Genomic DNA, 22723 nt, shown 5'->3' with positions numbered 1-22723 from the left:
TGTATTAAGTACTGCTTTCTTCTGGAAAGGGTCACTTGTCTGGAAGTAACTTGTATAGTAGCACTATAATTTGTGTATCTTAATTCTGAATGCTTTATTTACATAGATGAAGGAATCAAAGAAACAGGTCCAAGAAACCATGAAACAAAATATGATTCTTTCTGATGAAGCAACTAAATATAAGGTAAAAATCCCTTCTTTGGGGGGAATTACATTCTAAACTCAAGTAAATGTAATGAGTAATCTTGACACCTTTTTTTCCCAGGATAAAATAAAGCTTCTTGAAAAAGCTAAAGAATTTCTGGATGAGAGAGCTAAAAGTCTTCATGTTATGTTAGAATCTGAAAGAGAACAGAAAGCTAAGAATCACGACTTGGTAAGAGTTTTGCTGCTAAGTGTTGCTGTAATTTGGCTTTTGAAATATTTTGTAAAATTGGTTAAGTTGAACTTAGTCCAGCTGTTAACTAAAGTAAGATTAGGAGTCAAGGAAGTTGAACCCACTTCTGTGCCCATTTTGTGGAACTTTTAAGTACTGATACAACAAATTATTTTTATGAGCCTAGGAAATATTTTTATTCTCAACCTTGGATAATTTTTATATTGCTTTGCTCTGCCCTTGGAAACATGCAGATCAACTAAAAAACTATTGTCCAATTGAACAGTATTTGTTTACTTTTTACTTGAAAGAGTAATGAATTAATCAATTTTCTGTACTTAAAAAAATTTTACTTACATATTTCATTTTCAATTTTTATAAGTTTCTGTAATTACATAAAAGTTGCAAAAGATAGTAGAGAGTGTGTTCTGAAATATCCTACCCCCAAGTAAGCTTGATCACCTAGCTGAGGTAGTATTTATCAGATTTCTCCACTGTAAAAATTCTTTCCAATTCTTTTCATATTATATTCTTTGGAAGTTACCATGCACAGCCCACAGTTAAAGTATGAAGAGTTACGAGCTCAGGATGCAGCTCATGGTAGAGCACTTGCCTAGCATGCATGAGTACCAGGATTCAATCCCAGGCATTGCAAACAAAGATTGCAGAGTTATGTCCACTTCCTTAAGGAGCAAATATATTTATAAATTTTTTGGAATTCTTCTGTATGTGAGATTAGTCTATTCTCCCTTAAATTTTATCATTTTTTACTTCAGATAAGAAAATTTTAAAAATGATCTTGGGAAATTTTTTTCTCTATCACTAGAAAAAAATTAGTAATTTGAACTGGTATATTTGAAACAGTAATTAATTAATTTTCTATGCTTTAAAACATTTTATTATTGCATTATGATTTTCTATACTTTGACCTTTTTTTCTGGTTATCTCATAAACAGTAAGGTTGTGGATGCCATGAAATATTTATGACTTCATTGACCTCATCTCTTTCAGTTCTTGATTTTTTGCTTAGTCCAAAGCTGGATCCCCTGCATTTACCTGAAACGTAATGGGATGGCTTGACAAATACTTTGATGTGTTTATCTTTTTTAGTATATATATGTGTGTACACACACACACACACATATATCAGTATTTCTACTGAAATCCTAATGCATATTTTGTGTTCTGTTTTCACCTGGCAGATAATGGAAAATAAGAAATCTATAGAGAAGCTTAAAGATGTCATTTCAGTGAATACTTCTGAACTTTCAGAGGTAAAGCTGCCAACTCTTGCTAATGGGATATTAATACTACATCTTAGTTTTGTTGCGGACCAAAAATTTGAAGTGTGCTAAAATGTGCAAAAAATGAGAACTATATGATGTCTGGTTTGGGAAAGTATAACTTTGTTTTTTCTTTGGAATTAATTCACTAACTGTAGTGTTTTGAATTAGCTTCAAATTCTCCTTAATGAAGCTAAGCTTCGTGAAGAGAAGGTGAAATTGAAATGCTGTCAGCTTCAGAAAGAAAATACCATGCTTAAGAAGACGAAAGAGCAGGTAAAGAAAATTTGATGTCATACATAATGTAAACTAGAGAAGTGAATATCATTATCTTGTATCTTTCTTGGATCTGTTTCTGAGGTAAGGAATATTCATGTAGGACCTTTTCTAGATATGCAAACTTTAAACATGCTCCCTAAATTGAGTGCATATATATGTTCTCCATCTGTTTTGGATTTTTGGATTATTGCTTTTCTTATCAAATGTCAATCAGTTATTAACTTGCATAGCCTCAAAGAAACTTTTTAAACCAGAAAATTAAGTATGTTATGATCCTCTTTTGAGTAGTTACTGATTCACCGGCCAAGGGAAGATTACATGATAAGGAGTGTAAATTTAAGAGACAGTCATATGTGCCCAGCCATTCCTGCTGGAAGTAAATTATTTGAATTGGCAGCAATTTTCTGGGGAATGCAATAAACAGGGTCAACTTCCTGAGAGCTCTGATGTTCTTACTGCAGCTGTGAGAGTTGGGGCCACTCTGCCCTCTTCCTTAACCAAGGTCTCAACCTCCTCGATTGAGGCAGGCCACCGAGGAGTATGGTTCTCTATTTCTTTGTCTAAGTCTTGTAGTCCTGATGTATCCAGTGCAGAAACCCCTCCCTAACCCATAGGAATTCATGTGTTTTGACTTTTCAGTTGCAGCAGGAAGTCAAAGACTGGAGTACATCACAAGCTGAGCTCAGTGAACAAATCAAATCATTTGAGAAGTCCCAGGAAGATTTACTTGTAGCTCATAATCCCAAAGATGATACTATTAATGTAAGTTTATACGCCAAATACATGTTTCATCTCATGAATTCTCCTGAAATCTTCTGAATTAAAATCGAGAGTCTTCCAACCTTTTGCTTCTTTTCTAGGCTTTGACTAATTATATCACACAGTTGAATCGGTTACAATGTGAATCTGAATCTGAGGATCAAAATAGAGAAGATGAGTCAGGTGAATTAACCAATGGAGAGGTAGCAGGTAAGATCAGTCTCAGGGAGGTTGAATCCTTTTTTTTTTGCTTTCCTGTGTTTAATTAAGTATTTATACAGATGCCACTTTTCAGCTGGTTGATTTTCTTCTTAAGCTTCAGGGTTGTAGACACATATCACTGGATCTATAGATATGTCTATTGCATTGGCAGAGGTGGGTTGCTGGGGTATAATGTAGCAATAGGCATGTGAAGAACACTGACTTTTTCTATCCCATTGAAAACTAGTAAGTACACTGCAGCTACAATAGTCACATCCAATACCTCTGAGTATTGAACATTGTACAGTAAGAGAAATTTGTTTCTTAACTTATGCAGATGATAGTTGATTTTGATACTCATCATCTCTCTGGCTCTGTGGTTTTAAGGTCCACAGTCAGTCTTAAGAGTCCGGAGGTAGTTGGAACCATAAACTAAGGCTGTGAGAACAGAGGCTAGAGACTATCAGAAAGCTAGAGAGAGGGAGTGTAACAGTGTTTACTGATGAGGAAAATATTTCCAGATGTTTTCTCCCAAGTTGGATATTGCTTACATAGCAAGTATTTCAAACCACACCTGGTAGTAGATTCAGGGAGAAAATAGAGGATTTAATCTTTCTAAATAAGACACTTACTTGCCCAGGTGAAGATAGATCTGAGAGAGGAAGAAAAGCTTTTATCTTACAAGAATAGCATAGATAACATTTTAGTTGTGCAAACTAGAAATTCACCTTTTCTTTTGTTTTGTTTTTAAGACAGACACAGTACTTTTATTTATTTTTATGCTGAGGATCAAACTCAGTGCCTCACACATACTAGGTGAGCACTCTACCACTGAGCAACAACCCCAGCCTGAAATTCACCTCTCTCTCTTTTTTTTTTTAAATCTAAGCTTGCAATTCTCTTAAAAGTCATTAGTCTAATCAGTTTAGTTATTTAATTGATTTTTTTTTCTTCTGGTGTTTGAACACAATAATTATTTAGTTTGGGGAAGTTAGGAGAATATAGAGTTAAAAGTAAGGAAAGAAAAAGCTAAAATCTTTTGTTTTTTAGGTGATCGGAATGAGAAGATCAAAGATCAAATTAAGCAGATGATGGATCTCTCTCGGGTACAGTTCTTTGTAAGAGTCCCATAGTGCCTGTGAATTCTTCCTGTGCCTCACTTTTAAGAATACCTCTCTTTTCTGCAATTTTTAGACACAAACTACAATATCAGTAGTTGAAGAGGATCTAAAACTTTTACAACCTAAGCTAAGAGCCTCGATGTCCACAAAATGTAATCTAGAAGGTGGGTTCTTCTTGAGAAGAAATTGCCATGTTGGAAAGTCTTAAAATTTTATTGGAAAGATAAAGAATGGCTTCTTGCTTTTATGCTTCTTACTTTTCTTGGCACTACTCCCTCAAACAAGTTCTTAAGTCCTTGTAAACATATAGAGATAAGCTGTTTTATCCTTTACAGACCAAATAAAGAAATTAGAAGGTGACTGCAATTCACTACAGTCTTCTAAAGTTGTACTGGAAGAGGAATGCAAAACTCTAAGGCAGAAAGTGGAGATTTTAAAAGAACTCTACCAGAAAGATGTGATGGCACTACAAAAGTAAGATTTTCATTGTTTGTTATTGTTATCACTGTGTGAACTAATAGATAATTTTATCTTTTCTTAAGATTATTTACAATTTCTTCTAGTTGTAATAAGTAGAGACTTGTCTTTTTTCCTTTGTTTTTTGTTTCCTATAAGTTGCATTTTTCTTTCCATCGTCAGTCTTAAGAGTCCTTAGGTAGTTGGAACCATAAACTAAGGCTGTGAGGACATCGTAATCAATTGTCAAATTCATATGAAGGCAGGAAGTGGTAAAATGGTATTAACAGTCACTGATGTGGAAATACCTCTCAAAGTTCTAGACCCTTTCTATGATCCCCCTATTTATTTTAATTAACTTTCATTGTGATCAGTTATGTAATTCTAATGTTTTGAACTTGTATCTCTAACTCTGGACCTTTAAAAATACTGAGTGATTTGGAATGACATGTTTTAGTAGAATAAAAACTTCAAAAAGGAATAATATTTACTTATTGATGGTACAAGTTTTGGACTTGAATATCTCAGATGTTCACACAAAATGGAACTGTGGCAAGGACCTTAGGAGTTATGATTACAGAAGTACTTGTTTGTAGTATATATTTATATATTAATCTTCTTAGTGTGGAGCTAGTTATTTTTTGAAAGTTCATTTGAAGTTTTTAATCCACAAAAATACTTGAATTCTCTAGAAATAGGTTGTGTCAGATTTTATTTGTTTGCACCTGATTTTACTCTTTGGTATATATATATATCTTGTAAAGCAAAGACAGACCTTCTTACAGACCTAACTATTTTTAGGTATTTTGACTTCTGTTGCCTAATTAATGCATTAAATATTGAAACCTTTCCATTAACTTTTCTAAAATTCTGTGATCTCCAAGCGACCTTTTTCGAATCTCAAATTTTTGTTCAGGCCAGTTCTAAATTCCTGGCCTGTTTCAAAGAAACATTTCTCATTTTATCATTTTTTTTTAAAGAACACTTGTTTTCTCTGTCCCTACTAGTAATCTGAATGACCTAAATGGCAACTAATTTTCTTTGTAATGCAGTTAAATTGTAGCACTATTTTTCTCAACTCCTCCAAAATTCATTCAGTCATCATCTGTGGTTTGTACTCTTTTTACTCATCCCTAGGTACTATGTTAGTTCATGCCTGTGTCATCTTTTCTGTTTCTAACCAGGATCATCTCTCTTCATTCTCCATTTTTTATATTTGTATATATAACTTATTTCAAATTCTTAGTAGTTTTCTCTATAGCCGCTTGAGTGGACTTTCTAAAATATAAGTCTGTGCATGTCAATATGTGCCTGTGGTATATGAAGAATTTGCTTTCTATTTGATGACCTGTTCTTTTTTTCTTCCTTGTATCTTTTTAATAGTTTAAATATTTTTAATTATTTTCCTCATCCCCTGTATAAGCTTGTTGTAATCATAAATTATAATGGAATTATAATTATATAATTATTATTTTATTCATCTTCTCATAATTTAAAGGCCATGGTATATATTCTGGATTTAATAAAAACCTGACATAGATGAATAGGTTTATTATTTTTTTTATGGGCTTTAAGTAGCTCCTGAATCAGATAACTGTTGTGGCATTGTATGTTAGTACTTCTTATACTGTGAACTCCACAAGACATTCATTCAATTTATACACATATTTAAAGTTTCTATAGTTCTGCATTCTACACTGTTGGTTTCTTATTTGAAATTATTTTCATTCTATTTGAACATTGTCCTTTAATGATAGATTTGATTAGTGTATCAAAGGTAGTACAAGGATAAACAGAGAATAGTATTTTATCCACTAAATATTGCTACCTTTATAATCTGTATTAGGTTGACATGAACTTCATGATTAGAGTTAAAACCAGTTTCCATTTTTAAAGGATCTTTCTTTTGGCTACTGAATTTTGACTGTTACTTAGTTTTAGCAATTTAAAAATATCCAATTAATTACCAGCTGTTTTAATTTTTTTCTTTAAGGGTCCATTATCATTGTTGTTTGGTCTTATCCCTCCCGTAGTTTCTGTAGTCCTTTCTCTGTTTTTATAACAGTTGTATTGGGAAGTGCGTATGTGTAGTTTCCCCACCCCACCCACTTTTCCTCTTGCAGTTATGTTGCTTGGGACCTTTAAACACTTCTTGAATTTTCGAGTCTTTTTCTAAATGTTGATTTTACCTCATTCTCTCTTCTGATTATAATAATGCATATTAGAATTTGATTTCCCCTGCCTCCTACATTCTGGATTTACTTCTTCTGGATATTTTCTTCTGACCTGTCTTAAAAGCGCTAGGATTTATTTTACTTCCCAAATCTGCTGCTAAAATCATTCATTGAGTTTAGGATTTTAAAAAATCCAGGGTTTAAAATATTATTTTAGTTGTAGATGGACACAATATTTTATTTTTTATAGGATTTTTTTAAGAGAGAGAGAAAGAGAATTTAAAATTTATTTTTTAGTTTTTCTCAGACACAACATCTTTGTTTGCATGGGGAGCTGAGGATTGAACCCGGGCCGCACGCATGCCAGGCGAGCACGCTACCGCTTGAGCCACATCCCCAGCCCGACACAATATTTTATTTATTTTATGTGGTGTTGAGGACTGATCCCAGTGCCCCACACATCTGGGGCTCGTGCTTCACCACTGAGCCACAACCCCAGTCCTATTTCAGTACTCCAGCTCAAACCCAGGACCTTGAGCCATGTGCTCTACTATTGAGCTACCTCCCCAGATGCCTTGCTCTTTCTCATAAGGGACTAGGGTCTTACTGCTTTCCAAGCTATCTTTAATCTCATAATTCTGCCTCTGCCTCCTGAGTATCTTTGACTGTAGGTAGGTCACCACACCCAACTATTTCTTGGTTTCATAGATTCTAATCCTTTGACAAAATTCGTAATCTTTTTTTTTTCCTCTTTTGTGGTGCTGGTGTTTGAACCCAGAGCCTTGTGCGTGCAAGGCAGCACTTTACCAACTAAACTATGTTCCCAGCTCTGAAATTCATAATCTTGACTTTACTTTTTTGACTATATAAAGCACAGTGATTTTAAAACATGTGCAGATAACCCCATTCGGTGGTTTCCGTTTCTGTGGGATTTTTTCTCACAGAATTTTGTCTTATGGAGTGCCTGGTCAGTTTTGATTGGCCAACATTGTTGTGATAATTATAGATGAAATTTGCGGACTAAGACGAAGTTATCTTCTTATAGAAAAGTGTTGAGGTTACTTGAGTAAGATTGTCACTTTAAACTTAGTCAGCAATTAAGATAATTCAAAAATGACTTGTCTTTTCAATGTTTCAGTATTGTTCCTTTTAGATTTTTTGCCTGTTCATCACTTAAGTGTGCAGTACTTTCTAATCTAAACTCAAAGGCTAGGGCTTTTATTAAGGGTCCCTTTATTGGTAGCCTCTTTTTTCCTCTAAGCCCAGGAATTTAATGAAGGCTTGGTTCAGACTCATATCTTTGTGTTATCTTCAATAGGAGAAAAGTACCTTAAAGTGCCAGCCTTGCTTGTAGTTCTGAGATTCCTTTTTCTAATGGATCTTGGCCACATACATATATCTTCACTGACTTTTTAGCTTGGATCCCTTCAAACACAATTTTATATTCTTATAAAGATGTTTTGATTGTTCTTAGTGCTCTCAGACTAACTCTTTGATAATTGGAAACAAAATTCTCTCTTTTCTTCAAGATTCAGTTTTCTCCATATTCCTTCTTAAGCCATTGGGGAAAATTATTATATTCCTTTAGGCATCATTTATACCTGAAACAGTGAGCTCTTTTATTCTTTAGCATCTTACAAGGTAACTAGTATATTATAGCCACTCATAAAATACTTGCTGAAGAATTAAATGAGAAGCTATATAAGAATATATAATCCCCTTTTTCTATTTGGTATCAGTAATCCTTTTTTACTGTAGTTCTTCTGATTTATGGAAAATTAAGTTTCAAGTTAATTATCTTTTGAATTGGAACTATGGCTAAAGTAGTACAAGGATAGCAGAAAATAGTATTTTTTAAAACATTAAATGTGGCTACCTTTGTGTCAGTAGATGAACATGTTGAGTTTCATGATCAGAGTTAAAACTTGTCAGTAGATAATACTCTGATAGTGGGTCAGTTTGTCTTCTTTTTCTGGTTGATAGACATTATCAAAACTCAGATTTGTCATTTTGCTTAATTTACAATTCTTTTGAAATAGATATCTAAAGTGTGAAAAATGTTCTGTGCTTAATTGCATAGCTAAAAGACATATTCTAGAAGATTTTTTCTTTGACTGACTATATCTTTATTATGGTACCAGTCTTGGATTGAGAAAAGAGTTCCTCCATGACAAAGATATACTTAGTGTCCTACCCATGGCAGAAACGAGAAAAGAATTATCCCTTGCTTTATCCTAATATGTTTAATTATGTTAGGTTGATCAGTCCTGATCTTCCACATTGAAGTAAATCCTGATCTTCCACATTGAAGTAAAGTGAGTTTTTATTATCTTACACACAGGAGACTTGCCCTTGGGGCACATGTTGTTTTCACATTTATTTTATTTACTGGTAAGTTGAGAATTAAGAGGAGAAGTTAGAAAATGTAAGTGATTTGCCAGAGTTTGATTTATGAAATTGCAGGTTTGAATTCCTATTTTATGTGCCTAAGCATTTTATAGAATTGTGGGAAGTGATATTCACAAAGAGAAACTTTTGATTTGATAACTGGCTTTATTTTAGGAAACTGATTCAAGAAGAATGTGAGAGACTAGAAAAAGAGCAGCAGCTGTCAGCTGCAGATGAAAAGGTGGTTTCCGCTGTACAGGAAGTTAAAAATTACAAGTGAGTTCAGTTTCTAAAGGAGGGTGTCAATGTCTAATGAATTAGTGTTAGCTTTCTTTTTAATCTTTTTTTTTTACATTATGTAGATAGAAGAAAATAGCATGGAAGTATAAATAACGAGAGGATATGAACACATTCAATTCACACAGGAGAAAAAATAAATTTCAACTTAACAAATGAAAAATGTTAACAAAAATTTACTTGTACCCAATGGGCAAGACCATAGGGAACTTGGTCAATGCAAACAGTTCTGGGGGTTTTGTATGTTGTAGTAATTCTTTAAGAAATCAGTTTGCTGTGTGTTATATCAAGACCCACAAAAGTGTGGCATTTGATAGACCTTGGAAATCTTCTATGGATATAATTTGAAAAAAAGAAAAAAAGTTTTAAGGACAAAGATATTTCTAGCAGAATTACTTGAGAACACACTGATGAACAGTTAAGGAATTAAATGATAAAAAAGTTATTAGTATTAGGTTTTTATTTTATTTATTTATTTATTTATTTTTGGTGCTTTACTACTAAGCTACATCCTTAGACCTGTTTTTAATTTGAGACAGGGTCTCAGTTGCATAGGTTCCCACTTAATTGCTGAGACTGACCTCGAACTTGTGATCCTCCTGTCTCAGCTTCCCAATCATTGGGATTACTGGCTTGTGGCATTGCACCTGGCCTGTAGTATTAGTTTTGATCACACTGGATTCATATAACTAGAGAAATGTTTTTCTTATGTATGATAAAAGTCTTTAAAAGTATAGCTGATGGAATAAAGGGAAAATGGTTAGAATGTTTCAAATTTTATTCAATTGTTGTAATTTTTAGGCGGAGAATTGAAGAGATGGAAGAAGAATTACAGAAAACCAAGTGCTCATTTAAAAACCAGGTAGTAATTAATACTGTCCTGTAGTTGTAGAATTCTTTGATATCTAATACAGACAATTATAGGCTATTATAATGAGTCCCTAAAAACATTTTCTTAATGTGTTGTCTTTTTCAGATTGCTATGCATGAGAAGAAAGCTCATGATAATTGGGTAAGATTTTTTCCCCCTTTTCTTTATTTTTTGCATAGCCTACCGCAACTGAATTTGAATATTTTCTCTTTAATAGCTCAAAGCTCGTTCTGCAGAAAGAGCTATAGCTGAAGGGAAAAGGGAAGCTGCTAATTTGAGACAGAAGTATGTGATTTTTGTATCTTACTGTATGTTTTATAGTGTTTTAAGGTTATGCTAGGTATTATCTATGATTGCTGTTTCATAATTCAGCCCATTCTTTCTCAATATTCAAGACTACTGGAAATGACCCAAAAGATGGCAATGCGGCAAGATGAACCTGTGATTGTAAAACCAATGCCGGGGAGACCAAATTTACAAAATCCTCCTGGGAGAGGTAGGGGGCACTTTGTAAAAGGAGCTATTTTATTTCTTGGTGCAGAATGTATGTAAATTACTTTTTATTTCTGTGTGTAATGGTTATGAAATAATCTAAATGATTTGCTAAAGCGGGAGGTATGGGGGTTGGTGTCAGGGAGAAGGCTGCCTTAAAGTAGTAACACGGCATTGTTATCTTTAGGTCCACTGAGCCGTAATGGCTCTTTTGGTCCATGCCCCTTGAGTGGTGGAGAATGTTCCCCTCCACTGACAGCAGAGCCAGCTGGGAGACCTCCTTCTGCTACTCTTAATCAAAGAGATATGCCTAGAAATGGATTTGGTGAGCATTCACATGTTGCTTTATAGTAAACTGCTTCAAGGTTTTGGGTTTTTTTTCCCTTTTGAATATTCTAATGAAAACATAGAATTTGGGCCTGTACAATATATAGAAGATAATTTCTTACTTTATCTTAGTGAATGTTTTCTGTAAAATCTGTTCTAGAATAGAAAACTTTTTTTTTTTTCCTGGAGGTCCCTGTATTGTTTTTTTCTTTTAAATTTTACACTGTGAAGTGTAAACCTTTATCTTTAAATTAAATCTCTATGGTGTTCCTTTCCCAAATATTATAAAAGTAGCCTTAAACTTTATGTGGCATACATATTTCCAATATGAAATACTGAGTCTTATTTCCAATTCTAAATAGGACTGTAGTCTTGGTAAGATTGGAAGTCAGGTTATACAGACTAAAGAAAAGCCAACCTACACATACTTCAAGTCTATAGCTTAAAGTTTAGGACCAGTATGTATTAATTTGCTGTTCTATCAACCCAAGGCAGTTATTTATTTTACTTAAGTCTCTTTATAAATTGTGATTTACGTATTAGGCAACCCATTTTTTTAAAAAAATATTTTTAATTGTAGATGGTGTGGTGCTGAGAATCAAACCCAGTGCCTCACGCATGCTAGGCAAACACTCTACAACTGAGCTAAGACACCAACCCCTGGGCAACCCATTTTTAATGTTGCTTTCTAGTTATTGTTGAACCCTGACCTGTCCACCAGTGGTATATTTCTTCTGAAAAATACATACAAGGGCTCTGATCTTTCTTTCCCAAGGGTCAATGGATGGACCTTTACCTCGTACTCAATGGTCTTCTGAGGCATCTGGGAAACCCGTTGCCTCTGGTAAAGAGACCAAGTAATTTCAAAGAATCTGTAATTGTGGATGCAGGATTTTTATTCTTTTCATGTTAGAATAAGTCTGAATCCATTCTTTGATCTCTAACAGACCCAGGATGTGGTCCAGCTCACATGAACAGCAGCTCCAGAAGTTCTTCTCCAGCTAAGGTGACGGATGAGGGCAAGGTAAGTTCTGTAGTTACTGTGAATCACGTGGTCGTGCAGGAACATGTAGCTTTCCTACAGTTCTTGCTCTTTGCTTTATCCTTCTTTGTGTTCTATTTGTACTGTCCCATTTGTTTTTTAAAAAGCAAACTGTTCCCCAAGAACCTGAGACCCCCTCAGTTTCTACCATTACTTCTTTGACTGAGCATCCAGTTGGAGTAAGTACTTAGAGGTTGAGAACTGAATTGGGTTTTATTCTGTGCATTTCTGGGAAGGATATTCAGAGCATGACACTGATCTTGTTTGCTTTAAACTGCATGCAATAATGAGCTTACTTTTCTCCTTAACTTGGAAATGTGGCTTAAGTGTGTACAACTATAATGAACTACAGAATGTGAAAAGTTATCACTCTAACTTTATATGGTGTTTTGTGTTGAATGTTCTAAGGCAAAGTAAATTCATTATAAATTATATAATTCATCATTTTTATTTTTGTTTGGAAGAATGCTATTTAAGAATTCCTCCATTTGTGCAAACCCTACTTTGAGTGATTTGAATTAGATTGGTATCAGATTTTCTAAAAGTGAAATACTGTTTCATTGCAACAATGATAATCTGAAATGACCTCTTGAGCCAGTCCCAAGAAATGGTCTCATTTGTTCACATAAGTGCATTCTCTTGTAACTGTGTTGCTATTATATCTGGTAGGTCTTCTGCAGCTCTATAATAAAATAAATTTTTAATTGTTTAGTTTCAAACCCACTACTCATAGGAAATGATAAATCAATATCTCAAATGGTGTACAGTAAATGAAAGTAAATATTAAAGCCTTGTCTTCCTAATTTGTGTATATAGCATTGTGTTGGAGAATACTTCTCAAGTTCCAGTGTATACATATTCTAGGAATATACATCTCTGGAGCAATCTAAGGGCAGCTGAGATAAGACCCCCAAACCCCTTTGTAGTAGAAGATTTAAAAGAGAGCAAAGACCCGTTGTTAGAGAGGAGTAGAGGTGGGAAAAGCATGACTTGGAGGCAAACCTGGGATTGAGACCCTTTAATATGCAGTGTGGCCTTCAACAAATTATGATAATCCATTTGCTTTTGTTCCCTCTTATTTAAAACAAGGAGACAGTCTACTTAAAGATCTCAGAGGTTGAATAATATACGAAAGACTTACTGAAGATACTCTGAATAGTAGCTCTTATTACGTGGGTAGAGAATGGATTTTTCATTTTATTCTATTCTTTCTTAATATGGAAGTAATGAGCTATTGTGATGAAAGGGAAGTGATGGGGGGGGACTCCCTTTGAAATAGGTTGTAGTGAATACAGCATGACATACTGGTCAGAAATCACCTCTGTTAATAACCTCTGCCAGTCCTCTTGCCTTTCCCTTTCCTGAGCAGATATAATCAGTAACAAACTGCTCCCTCTTGTGGAATCCTTCTAACTTCTGGAAGCTGTCAGTGGGAATACACAGGAGGGGTGGGTAGAGTTTTGTTGCACTGATGGTGTTCTCTGGACAGGTGCCTGTTTTGGGTTTTAGCTTTTATCGGTGTTGGTACTTTGTCTTAATACATAGGAATTTTAAAACTTTTAACTTCTTTAAAATCTTAAATTGCAGGTTAATATGGCTATGAAAGGGCCCCCTCCTTTCTCAGGGGTACCCTTCATGGGCCCCCCTATGGGACCCCCGATGGGATGGCCTCCACCACCTCCCTTTTGGTATGGACCACCATTTCAGCTCGGTGGGCCTTTTGGGCCTCGGCCAATTCCTGCACCATTTGGTATGATGATCTGAACAGTAGTGATTGACTTATAAATCACATTCATCTTTCATTTCTATTGCTTGCTAAAACAGTTGGTTGCTATCTCAGGTCTTAACAATGAAAGGATACAGCTGAGTACATTTTAACTTTTCCTCCAGTTTTCTGGGACATATGGGACACTACATAATCTTATACTGAGATAGGCAATAGCTATCTCATAGACAAGCATAAGGGGCTATATAGAGAAAAGCCAGAAATATTACTTCTGCAGATGTTTGTTGAAAATATGTTGATATGCACTGCAATAGATGGAAAGGTGAATGAGACACATGCCATAACTTAAAATTTTGTCACAGATATGAAAATCCTATAGCATAAAGTTTGTAATCACCCATAATGGATGCATAAGCAGTAGGTTATAGAATATAGAAAAGGAAAAGTCAAACCCTCCTTACCTTGAGAAAAGTCAGAAGGAAGTGTTAAAGAGGAGGATTTAACAGTGACCTAATAAATGTTGCTGATTTAATTAGGTGGCTGTGGAAGGCCTTTTCCAGGAGGGCATGCACCTTGATTCTGATGGCATGTGTAAAGTCCATGCTGAAATACTTCATGAATTTTTAATGGATACAGTAATAAATAGTAAGATTTCCTTTTATCAAAATTTCTTTGATGTAGTAAAGTTCTTATTTCATAATTATCATCTTGTCATGGTAATATAGTACTTCCAAATATAAATGGAGCTCTTGTGAGATAGAAATAATTCTGCAATTATATAGTAGGGAAAGAAAAAAGATAAGCCTGGAGCTAGGTAGAGCCATGTTTAAATCCTTAATATGTTGCTTCATGGCTGGTTGGCCAGGCTATAACCTAAACTTGTTCCATTTCAGTTTGCCTCATCTGGCAAGTCAGGATGTTCACCAGTTGATGTTCTAGGCTTGGGAGAAATTAAAGACTATATTAACATACTTGAAATCACCCAAGTTCAGAAATTTCTGGGTATTTACATAACTTCCTTTTTATTTTCCAGGTCCTGGTATGCATCCACCAATAGGCTTCAGAGAATATGCACCAGGTGTTCCACCTGGACAACGGGATTTGCCTTTTGACCCTCGTGATTTTTTTCAAGGACCTGCACCATTTAGACCTTTAGGCTCATTTGGCCCAAGAGAGTACTTCATTCCTGGTGCCCCATTACCACCTCCAACTCATGGTCCCCAAGACTATGGGCCACCACCTGCTGCAAAAGACTTAATGTCTTCAGGCTTTAAAGATGAACCTCCACCTACACCCGATTCTCAGAGTAGTGAGGGCTGTTTACAGGCCTTAAAACAGGGCCCATAAAATTAACCTCTGACACTTAGTCAGAAAGTGGACTATGAACTATTCATTGTGTTGAAGAATTATTGGCTTCAAAATATAAAAGTTTATTTTAAATGGTTTATGTTTTTAGAATGAAGCTGCCTTGGCGCAGTATACATTTGGAGCCAAAATATTTTCCCCCTAAATATCCCCCACTTAAACTAGAGTATCCTTCCAACTTTAAAATGTGCAATAAGGAATACCTTTGTTTTAGTTAATGTAGCATATACAATTGCTAAATGATTTAGAATGTCATAATTATGGACATTTCCTGTGGAAATGCTTTAAGAACATGTATTTCCATTATCCTATTTTTAGTGTATTCCAGTTGATAACAGAGAAATGGTGTTTTATAAGCTTGATTTTTCTCTTTAAATATCTGGTCACAGAGACTGTTACGCTAAAAATGTTTACTCAAAGATCATAAACTTCATTTTCCTTCTTGCTGAAGTTCTTTGTTGTAATAGTTCATAAAAAAATTGTTTATTAATATTTCCCAAGTGTCTGTTGATTCATTGGATCGTCATGAGACTTTGTGCCTTTGGGGAAGCATGTAAACTCACTCTCAGAACTGAAGATGGTGACTTGGCAGCATATTTACTGTTGCTCACTGTTAAGGAGGCTGGACCTTGGTCAACTGTGGACTTACACAGAGGAATTTCTTTTACTTGTGAGAAGTCTTGTGGCTCTATTTTTGTAGCACATTCATGTACTTTTTTCTAACCACTGTCCATGTGAGAATGGTTTTCTGAGAATGAGATTACATTAGTAGCAAGAGTTGTTTGACCTGAAGTTCTACTGCTTTTGCCATTATTGCATTATAACGGTAAAATATAGGGTGGTATGTTGTGTCTATAAAAAATAAGGAAATTTCTTTTAAAAAATGTACACACACACACTCTTCTCTTACCCATACCTTGCCACTGATTTTCAAGAAATATGATAAGTATTCTCAAAATAGGGGCAAAAGCTTCAGTGTGAAACAAAATCTCTGTGAAACAAAATCTCTAAACTCAGAATCAAAAAGAATTTGAGTCCGTTAGGAAGAATTCAATCTACATACCCTCCATTTAATATCAGAAGCAGCAGCTATGTGTAAGAGGAAAACCATATAATACCTTATGCCATTTTTAACCATGTAAAATAAAATTTAAGTCACAAACACCAATTTTGTATGTATCTTTCAACCTCTACAGGACACAAGGCAATGCTGAAGTTACTATAACTTCTAATTTTAAAATAGCATTTAAATAAAGGTGATGTCAGCTAGGAAGATAGATTTTCAAGGAAAGGCAGATTTATTTTTTTATTCAAAGCAACAGTAGTTTTCCCTCTAAAGCCTTTTTTGTATTTATTCTATTAGTAAGCTATAATGCGTTCTATGTAGTTTATCTGAGCAGTTCTGAAGCCACCCATAGTTGCCTCTCCTTACATCCATCTGATTGTACCACTTCTGTAGCAAAGCCCAAGGTAGTTGCCCATATACCGGTTGTGAGAGAATACTGTCCCTTGATTCAATTATACTTTTGTATCTCAAAAGTTTTAGAAGTCCTCTCCAGCAAATTGTGTTTGAGTTTCTAATAATCAGGGCTGGGGTTGTGGCTCAGTGGTAGAGTGTTCGCCTAGCATGCACAAGGCACTGGGTTCGATCCTCAGCACCACATAAATGTAAAATAAAGATATTGTGTTTATCTAAAACTTAAGAATAAATATTTTAAAATAAATAAATAAATACTAATAATCAGAATAAAGGAGACTAAATTAAAATAATCCTGTTTTCAAAAATTAGTCAACAGATTGGGAGGAAATATTGTAAAAATAAAGAACTTTTATCTGTAGTACATAAAGAACACCTACAACTCAATAGGTAAGAGATAATTCAATTTAAAAATAGGTAAAAGATTTGAACAGACATTTCACAAACAAGATTTACAGAGGGAAAAATAAGCATATGAAAAGACATTCAACATTATTAGTCATTAGAAAAATGTAAATTAAACCTATAGTTAAGTATACTGATAATGGCTACAATCAAAAAGACAATAATAAATGCTGCTATACAGAGAAACAGAAAACCCCTTCATACTGCTGGTAGAGATATAAAATGGTACACCTAATTTGGAAAATTTGAGAGCTACTGTAAAAAAGTTACCTACTTAACATATGACTCAGCAATTCTACTTATAGGTATCTATTCAAGAGAAATGAAGAATATGTCCACATAAAATATCGCACATGATTGTTCAGTGCAGTTTTATTAATAATAACCAAAATTCAAATGTCAACCAAATAATGAGTGAATAGGCACATAAAACATGAGACAGCCATACAATGTAATACTGTAAATTCACCAATAAAAAGGAATAAAATCATAATACATGCTATGACAAGGAAATATGCTAACTGAAAGAAACTATATGCACAAAATCACATATTAGATGCTTCAAATCATGAAATGTCTAGAAAAAACAAATCTATAGAGAGAAAATATAGATAGTGGCAGTGGTTGCAAATGGGCACAAGGAATCTTTTGAATATTATAGAAAAAATACTGAAAATTGAAAAGCAAATGTGTTCATGAAGCCAGAATTAGTCAGGCAGTCAGTACAGATACATAACTTGAGTCAGGCAAGATCAAGAAGATCTCTTTTGACTGATTCCAACCATTTGGAGACTGTCCCCATAAGAGAAGAATTTTAACTCAGAGTGCTTCTTTGACCCTTTTCAAGAACCTCACACCTCCACCTGTAACCAAGGTAATCTGTCCCAAGAATTGCCCCTCTTTACAGGAAGCTTTAAGGTAGTTCATTTGTCTTGGGCTCTCTGCACTGCCCTTCCCCCTTCAGCTCACCTGTGTTCCACCTTTTGGCCACCCCACCAGGAATTTCTTGGCCTAGTTCTGGGCCTAGTCAAGGATTCAGGAAGGAGAAAAATAAGAAGAAAAGACAGGAGAACAAAGGAAGCCTAGAAAACAAAAAAAAGACAGAAATCCTCACTTCTTCGGACACCAGTGTTATCGTTGTTTACCAGTGATGAGTCCTTGATTCTCCAATGTTGAAGTATAACACCAGAGAAGCACGCCGAGGCAAGTTCATAGTGGAAAGTAGAAGTTTATTAAAGGACAGCAGAAAAGACTTCTCCCGGAGGAAGAAGGGGACCCAAGAGATGGTATCCATGGAAGGGCGATGTCTTCCTCTTTTTATAGCTAAGGTTTTCTTTTAGCTTTCCTGCATTTATGTAAGTGTTCCTGTCCTTTGTTCTGTTATCTTTCAGTGATGTAATGAAGGTGGGAAGGCCTGAAGAGTGGGGCACATGTGGGCCAAAGGTAGCCTTGTGAATCCAGCAAGAATAGCTGACCAGATTCCCTCTAGGAGTGGAGGAATGTAAGAAAAAATTCTCACATCTCTTGAGAATTAACTTCTGAACTATTTAACCAAACATTGTCTTATCCTGTCCTTGGATAAGGTGTATCCAGCAAAGAGATGAGAAAATTGGGAGGCTATTCTTTTAAATTACATCGGGAGGGTGCTTGTTTCTGCTGCAGAGCTCACAGGGTTCTGTCTGAGAAATCACATCACCATCAGCACACTCAAAGAGAGAATTGAGTGCTTTCTTCTGACGGGGAGTTCAGGAATTCACAGGGATAGATAGATGATATATAGATATACAGATATAGATAGATAGATGATATATATAGATGGACAGATAGATAGGTAGATAGATATATAGAGAGATTGATATATAAATATAGATAAAGCAAGAGGTATTTTAAAATAGAGTGCATGCATTTCAGGCTGTCTGACCTGAGCCAGGGCTATAGCAAGAATGGTTATGGAAGAAGAAATGGTTTGTGTCACCATCACACAGAAGTTTCTAATGGTTCTTCTGCAGGCACATGACCTCTTATTTTTTCCAGAGACCATGTGTGAAGACTTCCAGAGATGTTGAGGACCTCCAAGGACATCCTGCCTGCCCCAGCACCCACTTTGAGTGCGGAATTACTTCTTTCTTGGCAGAATGGGCCAGGAAGAATTCTAGACAGGTAGGGCTGGCCAGCCATCTTCCACTGGCAGATCAGAGTCGTTGCAAGGCCACCAGGCATGGACAGAAAAGTTGGGGTCCAAGCTTTGGATGCTGCCAATGGACCCACCTTCTTTCCTGTTCTTCTTCTGACCACCAATAGATAGGAACAGGGTTGATGTCCCTTTCCATGACACAGGTAGGCCCTCTTCCAGTCCCACCCAGGCTGCATGGGAGGTGTCATGAACACTAGACGGAGTTGGAAGTTTTCCATGAATGCCTTCTGTGACCCCAATACTAACCTCTTCTTTTTGTGCCTCAATTTCCACATGGGTCAAAGGAGCTGGATAAGATGATCTTCAAGGCCCTATCAACTCTGCACATAATAGTGTTCCTAAGATTCCCTGGATTTTTTTCTTGATGTAGATTTTTTTCAATAAGCAACTTTTCCTTCTTCTCCCAGGTAAATCTTAGTCACATGTTTCTGAACGTTTCCACACCACCTTCTCTGGACTTGTCTCACTGAATCTTTGCTTTTTTTTAGGTCCTTGGTGGCCAGAGCTAGTAAGGTCTTGCCTATCTGCTCCCTGGGACACACTGATCTTATATTCCCAAGAAACTTCTTCCGTGGTAGGGGAAAGACAAAGGTGCCCCCTCTATTTGAGCATTGGCTCAGTTTTGGACCCCAGGCTGGGCTCTTTCATTTGGGTTTGTTAATTCATTAAATTTTAAAGCATTTCAGAGCCTCAAAGGAGTCAGTCCAGATGAGGAAACTGAGGCTCAGAAACCATGGCTTGTGCAATCTCCCATATTAATAAAAAGTGAAGCTGGGAATCCAACTGCATCTGTTTGGCCCTAAACTCAGAGTTTATCTTTTGCATCATGAAACCACCTGGCTTCTTCCTGGAGGAAATTCCTGATTCAAGGACAGCATTGCCAAATAGCAGAGAAGGCAGAGCACAGAATGTTGCTCTGAAGACACGAGTAAATCTCAGGTAAATAGGAAAGGGAAAAGGAGACACTCAACTCTCAGAAACTGGAAATAATCCACTTAAAGCCAAGGCTCTTGGCATGTGACATCACACCCAGACTGCTCCTAACCCAGCTTTGTCAATCTGACTCTTTAGAGAGGACTTTGTACCAAATCCTACAAGATCCCCAATGGCAGAGTGCAATGTGCCATCATTTCCAACACAGAGGAGCTGTGGGAATTTGGATAAGCTCCTCCCATGCTCAGAAGCCTTGATTTATCTATCTCAACAGAATATGGTGGGCAGTAAAACTGAACAGACTTCTCTGACTCAGATGGAAAAATATATTGTCATCTTTTACTCACAGTAGCAAAACCTGGCAGACATTTTTGAATCTCTACCTGTCACCAACTTTGAACAGTCCTTTAAAGCTTCATGAGTATTTTCATACTTTCTAGCCTGTAATTTACCCAACAGACCTCTCAGTAGGCAGGGCTGCTCCTGTCCTTGGCTGTAGTTCACAGAGTTAGAAACGAAGGTCAACCATTTATGGTTCCCAGCTTGTTGAAGTGTTGACTTGGAGTTGGAGCCCTCTGTCAACACTTCTCTATCTTCTTGTCATTTGGAGATAGCAGGCTCGTAAGGACATCTCTACAGCCACCTGTCGTCCAGATGTGCCCAAGACCCTCCTTGGCCCCATGTCCCTCCACACGGGCCACGTGCCTGAGTTCAAAGCTAGCCTCGGGACTGAGTATGGAGGCTAGAACACAGGTCAGCCCTCCTGAAGCCACTCACATCCTGAGGGCTGCTGGTCTTCTTTCCGTTTTTTTTTTTTTTCTTTTTTTCTGTGTACTGGGGACTGAACCCAGGGATGCTTCACTCCTAAGCCCCATCCTCAGCCCTATTTTGTATTTTATTTAGAGACAGGGTCTCGCTGAGTTGCTCAGGGCCTCATTAAGTTGCTGAGGCTGGCCTCCAACTTTTGAACCTCCTGCCTCTGCCTCCTGAGCTGTTGAGATGAAAGAATGTGCCACCATACCCAGCTCTGAGTCTGCATGGACACCTGTAAATGTAGCATGACCCCAACTTGAGTGGGACTCACCCCCAGAACACTAGCCTATATAGGCATTTTCCTCTACAGCACACTCCCAAGGTCCCCTTCCGTCCCACCTGCTGGTCACAGTCCCTGGGGACATGACTGGTGGAAAACTGCCCGCAGAACTGGATGATTTGGAATTTGTTCTTCTTGGTCATAGGATGCTGGCTTATTTCTGTGTCTTCAATGCCATTTTGAAACCAAGGTGGTTCAGAGTTCTTTACAAACAGCCAATCATGAATTCAACTTCATGAAGGCCAATTAATCCTGGATTCATTATAAATTTGCCCATAGGAAGTTATTAGACTTTCCCCTTTGATTGTAATTTGGGTTTTAAAGATGCTTTCAGGAGTGAAATAGAAATGTCTCTTTTCTCAGAGGGGACCTACCTTGTCAGAAATTGCCATTAACCCTGTGTGTTCATTAGTGGGTCATACACCAACCTCAGAGCAGACTGTCAGGCCTCCAGCTGAGCTCCCTGTCACCCCCAGAACTGAAAAGTTCTGCTAATGCCACACTGAATCAGAGGTGGAGGAAGTCTGATGCAGTGGCAGAATCTCATTCAAGCAGGGCACAGTGGTGCTAATCTGTCATCCAGGTGGCTCAGGAGGCTGAGGGAGGAGGATGGTAAGCAAGTTGGAGACCAGTTTTCACAGCTTAGTAAGACAGTGACTCAAAACACCAAGAGAGCGAGGGATATAGTACAATGGTAGAGCATCCCTGGGTTCCCTCCCTAGGACTGAAATCAATGAGCAAACCTGCTGCTAAATTTGGTTTACTAATACCAGATTTTTGTGAGAAATTTTGTGTCTTGTTCACGGGGTTATTGACCTGGGTTTTTGTTTTGTTTTGTTTTTCCTTGTAGAATCTTTACCTGTTGCTGTTACCAGTATGATACTTGCTTCATGGGAACATATTAGAAAACATTTCTTCTTCTTTATTAATTAATTAATTAATTAATTAATTAATTAATTTAGTAAGAGTTTGAGATGCATTTGGTTTCATTCTTTGTTTTGGTACCAGAATTTGAACCCAGGGGCGCTTATCCACGGAGCCCCATCCCCAGCACTTTTTATATTTTATTGAGAGACAGGGCCTCACTGAGTTGCTTAGGCCCTCAGTTTTGCTGAGGCTGGCCTCTAATTTGTAATCCTCTTGCCTCAGCCTCCCCAGCTGCTGGGAAGACAGGAGTGCACCACCTTGCCTGGCTGGTGTTCATTCTTTAAATATACCATAGAATTCACAATCAAGTCAAGCCATTAGTTCCTGAGCTTTGCTTTTCTTTCTTGGAAATCCCATGCAGCTATCCATAACTTTTTGTTGTTGTTGTTGTTGTCACTGGAGCTTGAACCCAGGTGTGCTTAACTACTGATCCACATTTCCAGCCCTTTTAATGTTTTATTTTGAGACTAGGTTTCACTAAGTCACTGAGCCTCCAACTGGACATCCTCCTGCCTCAGCCTCCTGAGCCCTGTGATT

The 22723-nt window shown here is 36.6% G+C and overlaps 2 protein-coding genes across 2 annotated transcripts; both read left to right on the top strand.

Annotated features, from left to right (window-relative positions):
• The first annotated feature begins 1856 nt into the window (after positions 1–1856).
• Positions 1857–10953, top strand: LOC143640208 (transport and Golgi organization protein 1 homolog). The gene is made up of 12 exons (XM_077108097.1): positions 1857–1935; positions 2578–2700; positions 2799–2907; positions 3949–4004; positions 4093–4183; positions 4355–4493; positions 9212–9313; positions 10136–10196; positions 10311–10346; positions 10423–10490; positions 10601–10701; positions 10928–10953. The coding sequence occupies exons 1-12, from the start codon at positions 1912–1914 to the stop codon at positions 10951–10953; spliced, it is 936 nt and encodes a 311-aa protein (XP_076964212.1). The 5' UTR covers positions 1857–1911.
• LOC143640216 (transport and Golgi organization protein 1 homolog) lies at positions 10934–15201 on the top strand. Its single transcript, XM_077108101.1, has 4 exons — positions 10934–11022; positions 11972–12048; positions 13654–13816; positions 14826–15201. The coding sequence occupies exons 1-4, from the start codon at positions 11004–11006 to the stop codon at positions 15137–15139; spliced, it is 573 nt and encodes a 190-aa protein (XP_076964216.1). The 5' UTR covers positions 10934–11003; the 3' UTR covers positions 15140–15201.
• Positions 15202–22723: the final 7522 nt, after the last annotated feature.

This window comes from Callospermophilus lateralis, unplaced genomic scaffold (genome assembly GCF_048772815.1).
Source record: "Callospermophilus lateralis isolate mCalLat2 unplaced genomic scaffold, mCalLat2.hap1 Scaffold_137, whole genome shotgun sequence".
In the NCBI taxonomy this organism is placed as follows: Eukaryota; Metazoa; Chordata; class Mammalia; order Rodentia; family Sciuridae; genus Callospermophilus; species Callospermophilus lateralis.
Note: the sequence above shows the minus strand (reverse complement) of the source record. Positions and strands in the feature narration are given on the sequence as shown.

Excerpts from the sequence above, each read along its gene's own strand:
- LOC143640208 (XM_077108097.1), top strand. The coding sequence starts at position 1,912 with ATGCTTAAGAAGACGAAAGAGCAG. Across the intron at positions 2,908-3,948 it reads AACCAATGGAGAGGTAGCAG|GTGATCGGAATGAGAAGATC; the intron begins GTAAGATCAGTC and ends TTTGTTTTTTAG. Across the intron at positions 10,197-10,310 it reads AGTGCTCATTTAAAAACCAG|ATTGCTATGCATGAGAAGAA; the intron begins GTAGTAATTAAT and ends TGTCTTTTTCAG.
- LOC143640216 (XM_077108101.1), top strand. Across the intron at positions 12,049-13,653 it reads AGGTGACGGATGAGGGCAAG|GTTAATATGGCTATGAAAGG; the intron begins GTAAGTTCTGTA and ends CTTAAATTGCAG. Across the intron at positions 13,817-14,825 it reads GCCAATTCCTGCACCATTTG|GTCCTGGTATGCATCCACCA; the intron begins GTATGATGATCT and ends TTTATTTTCCAG.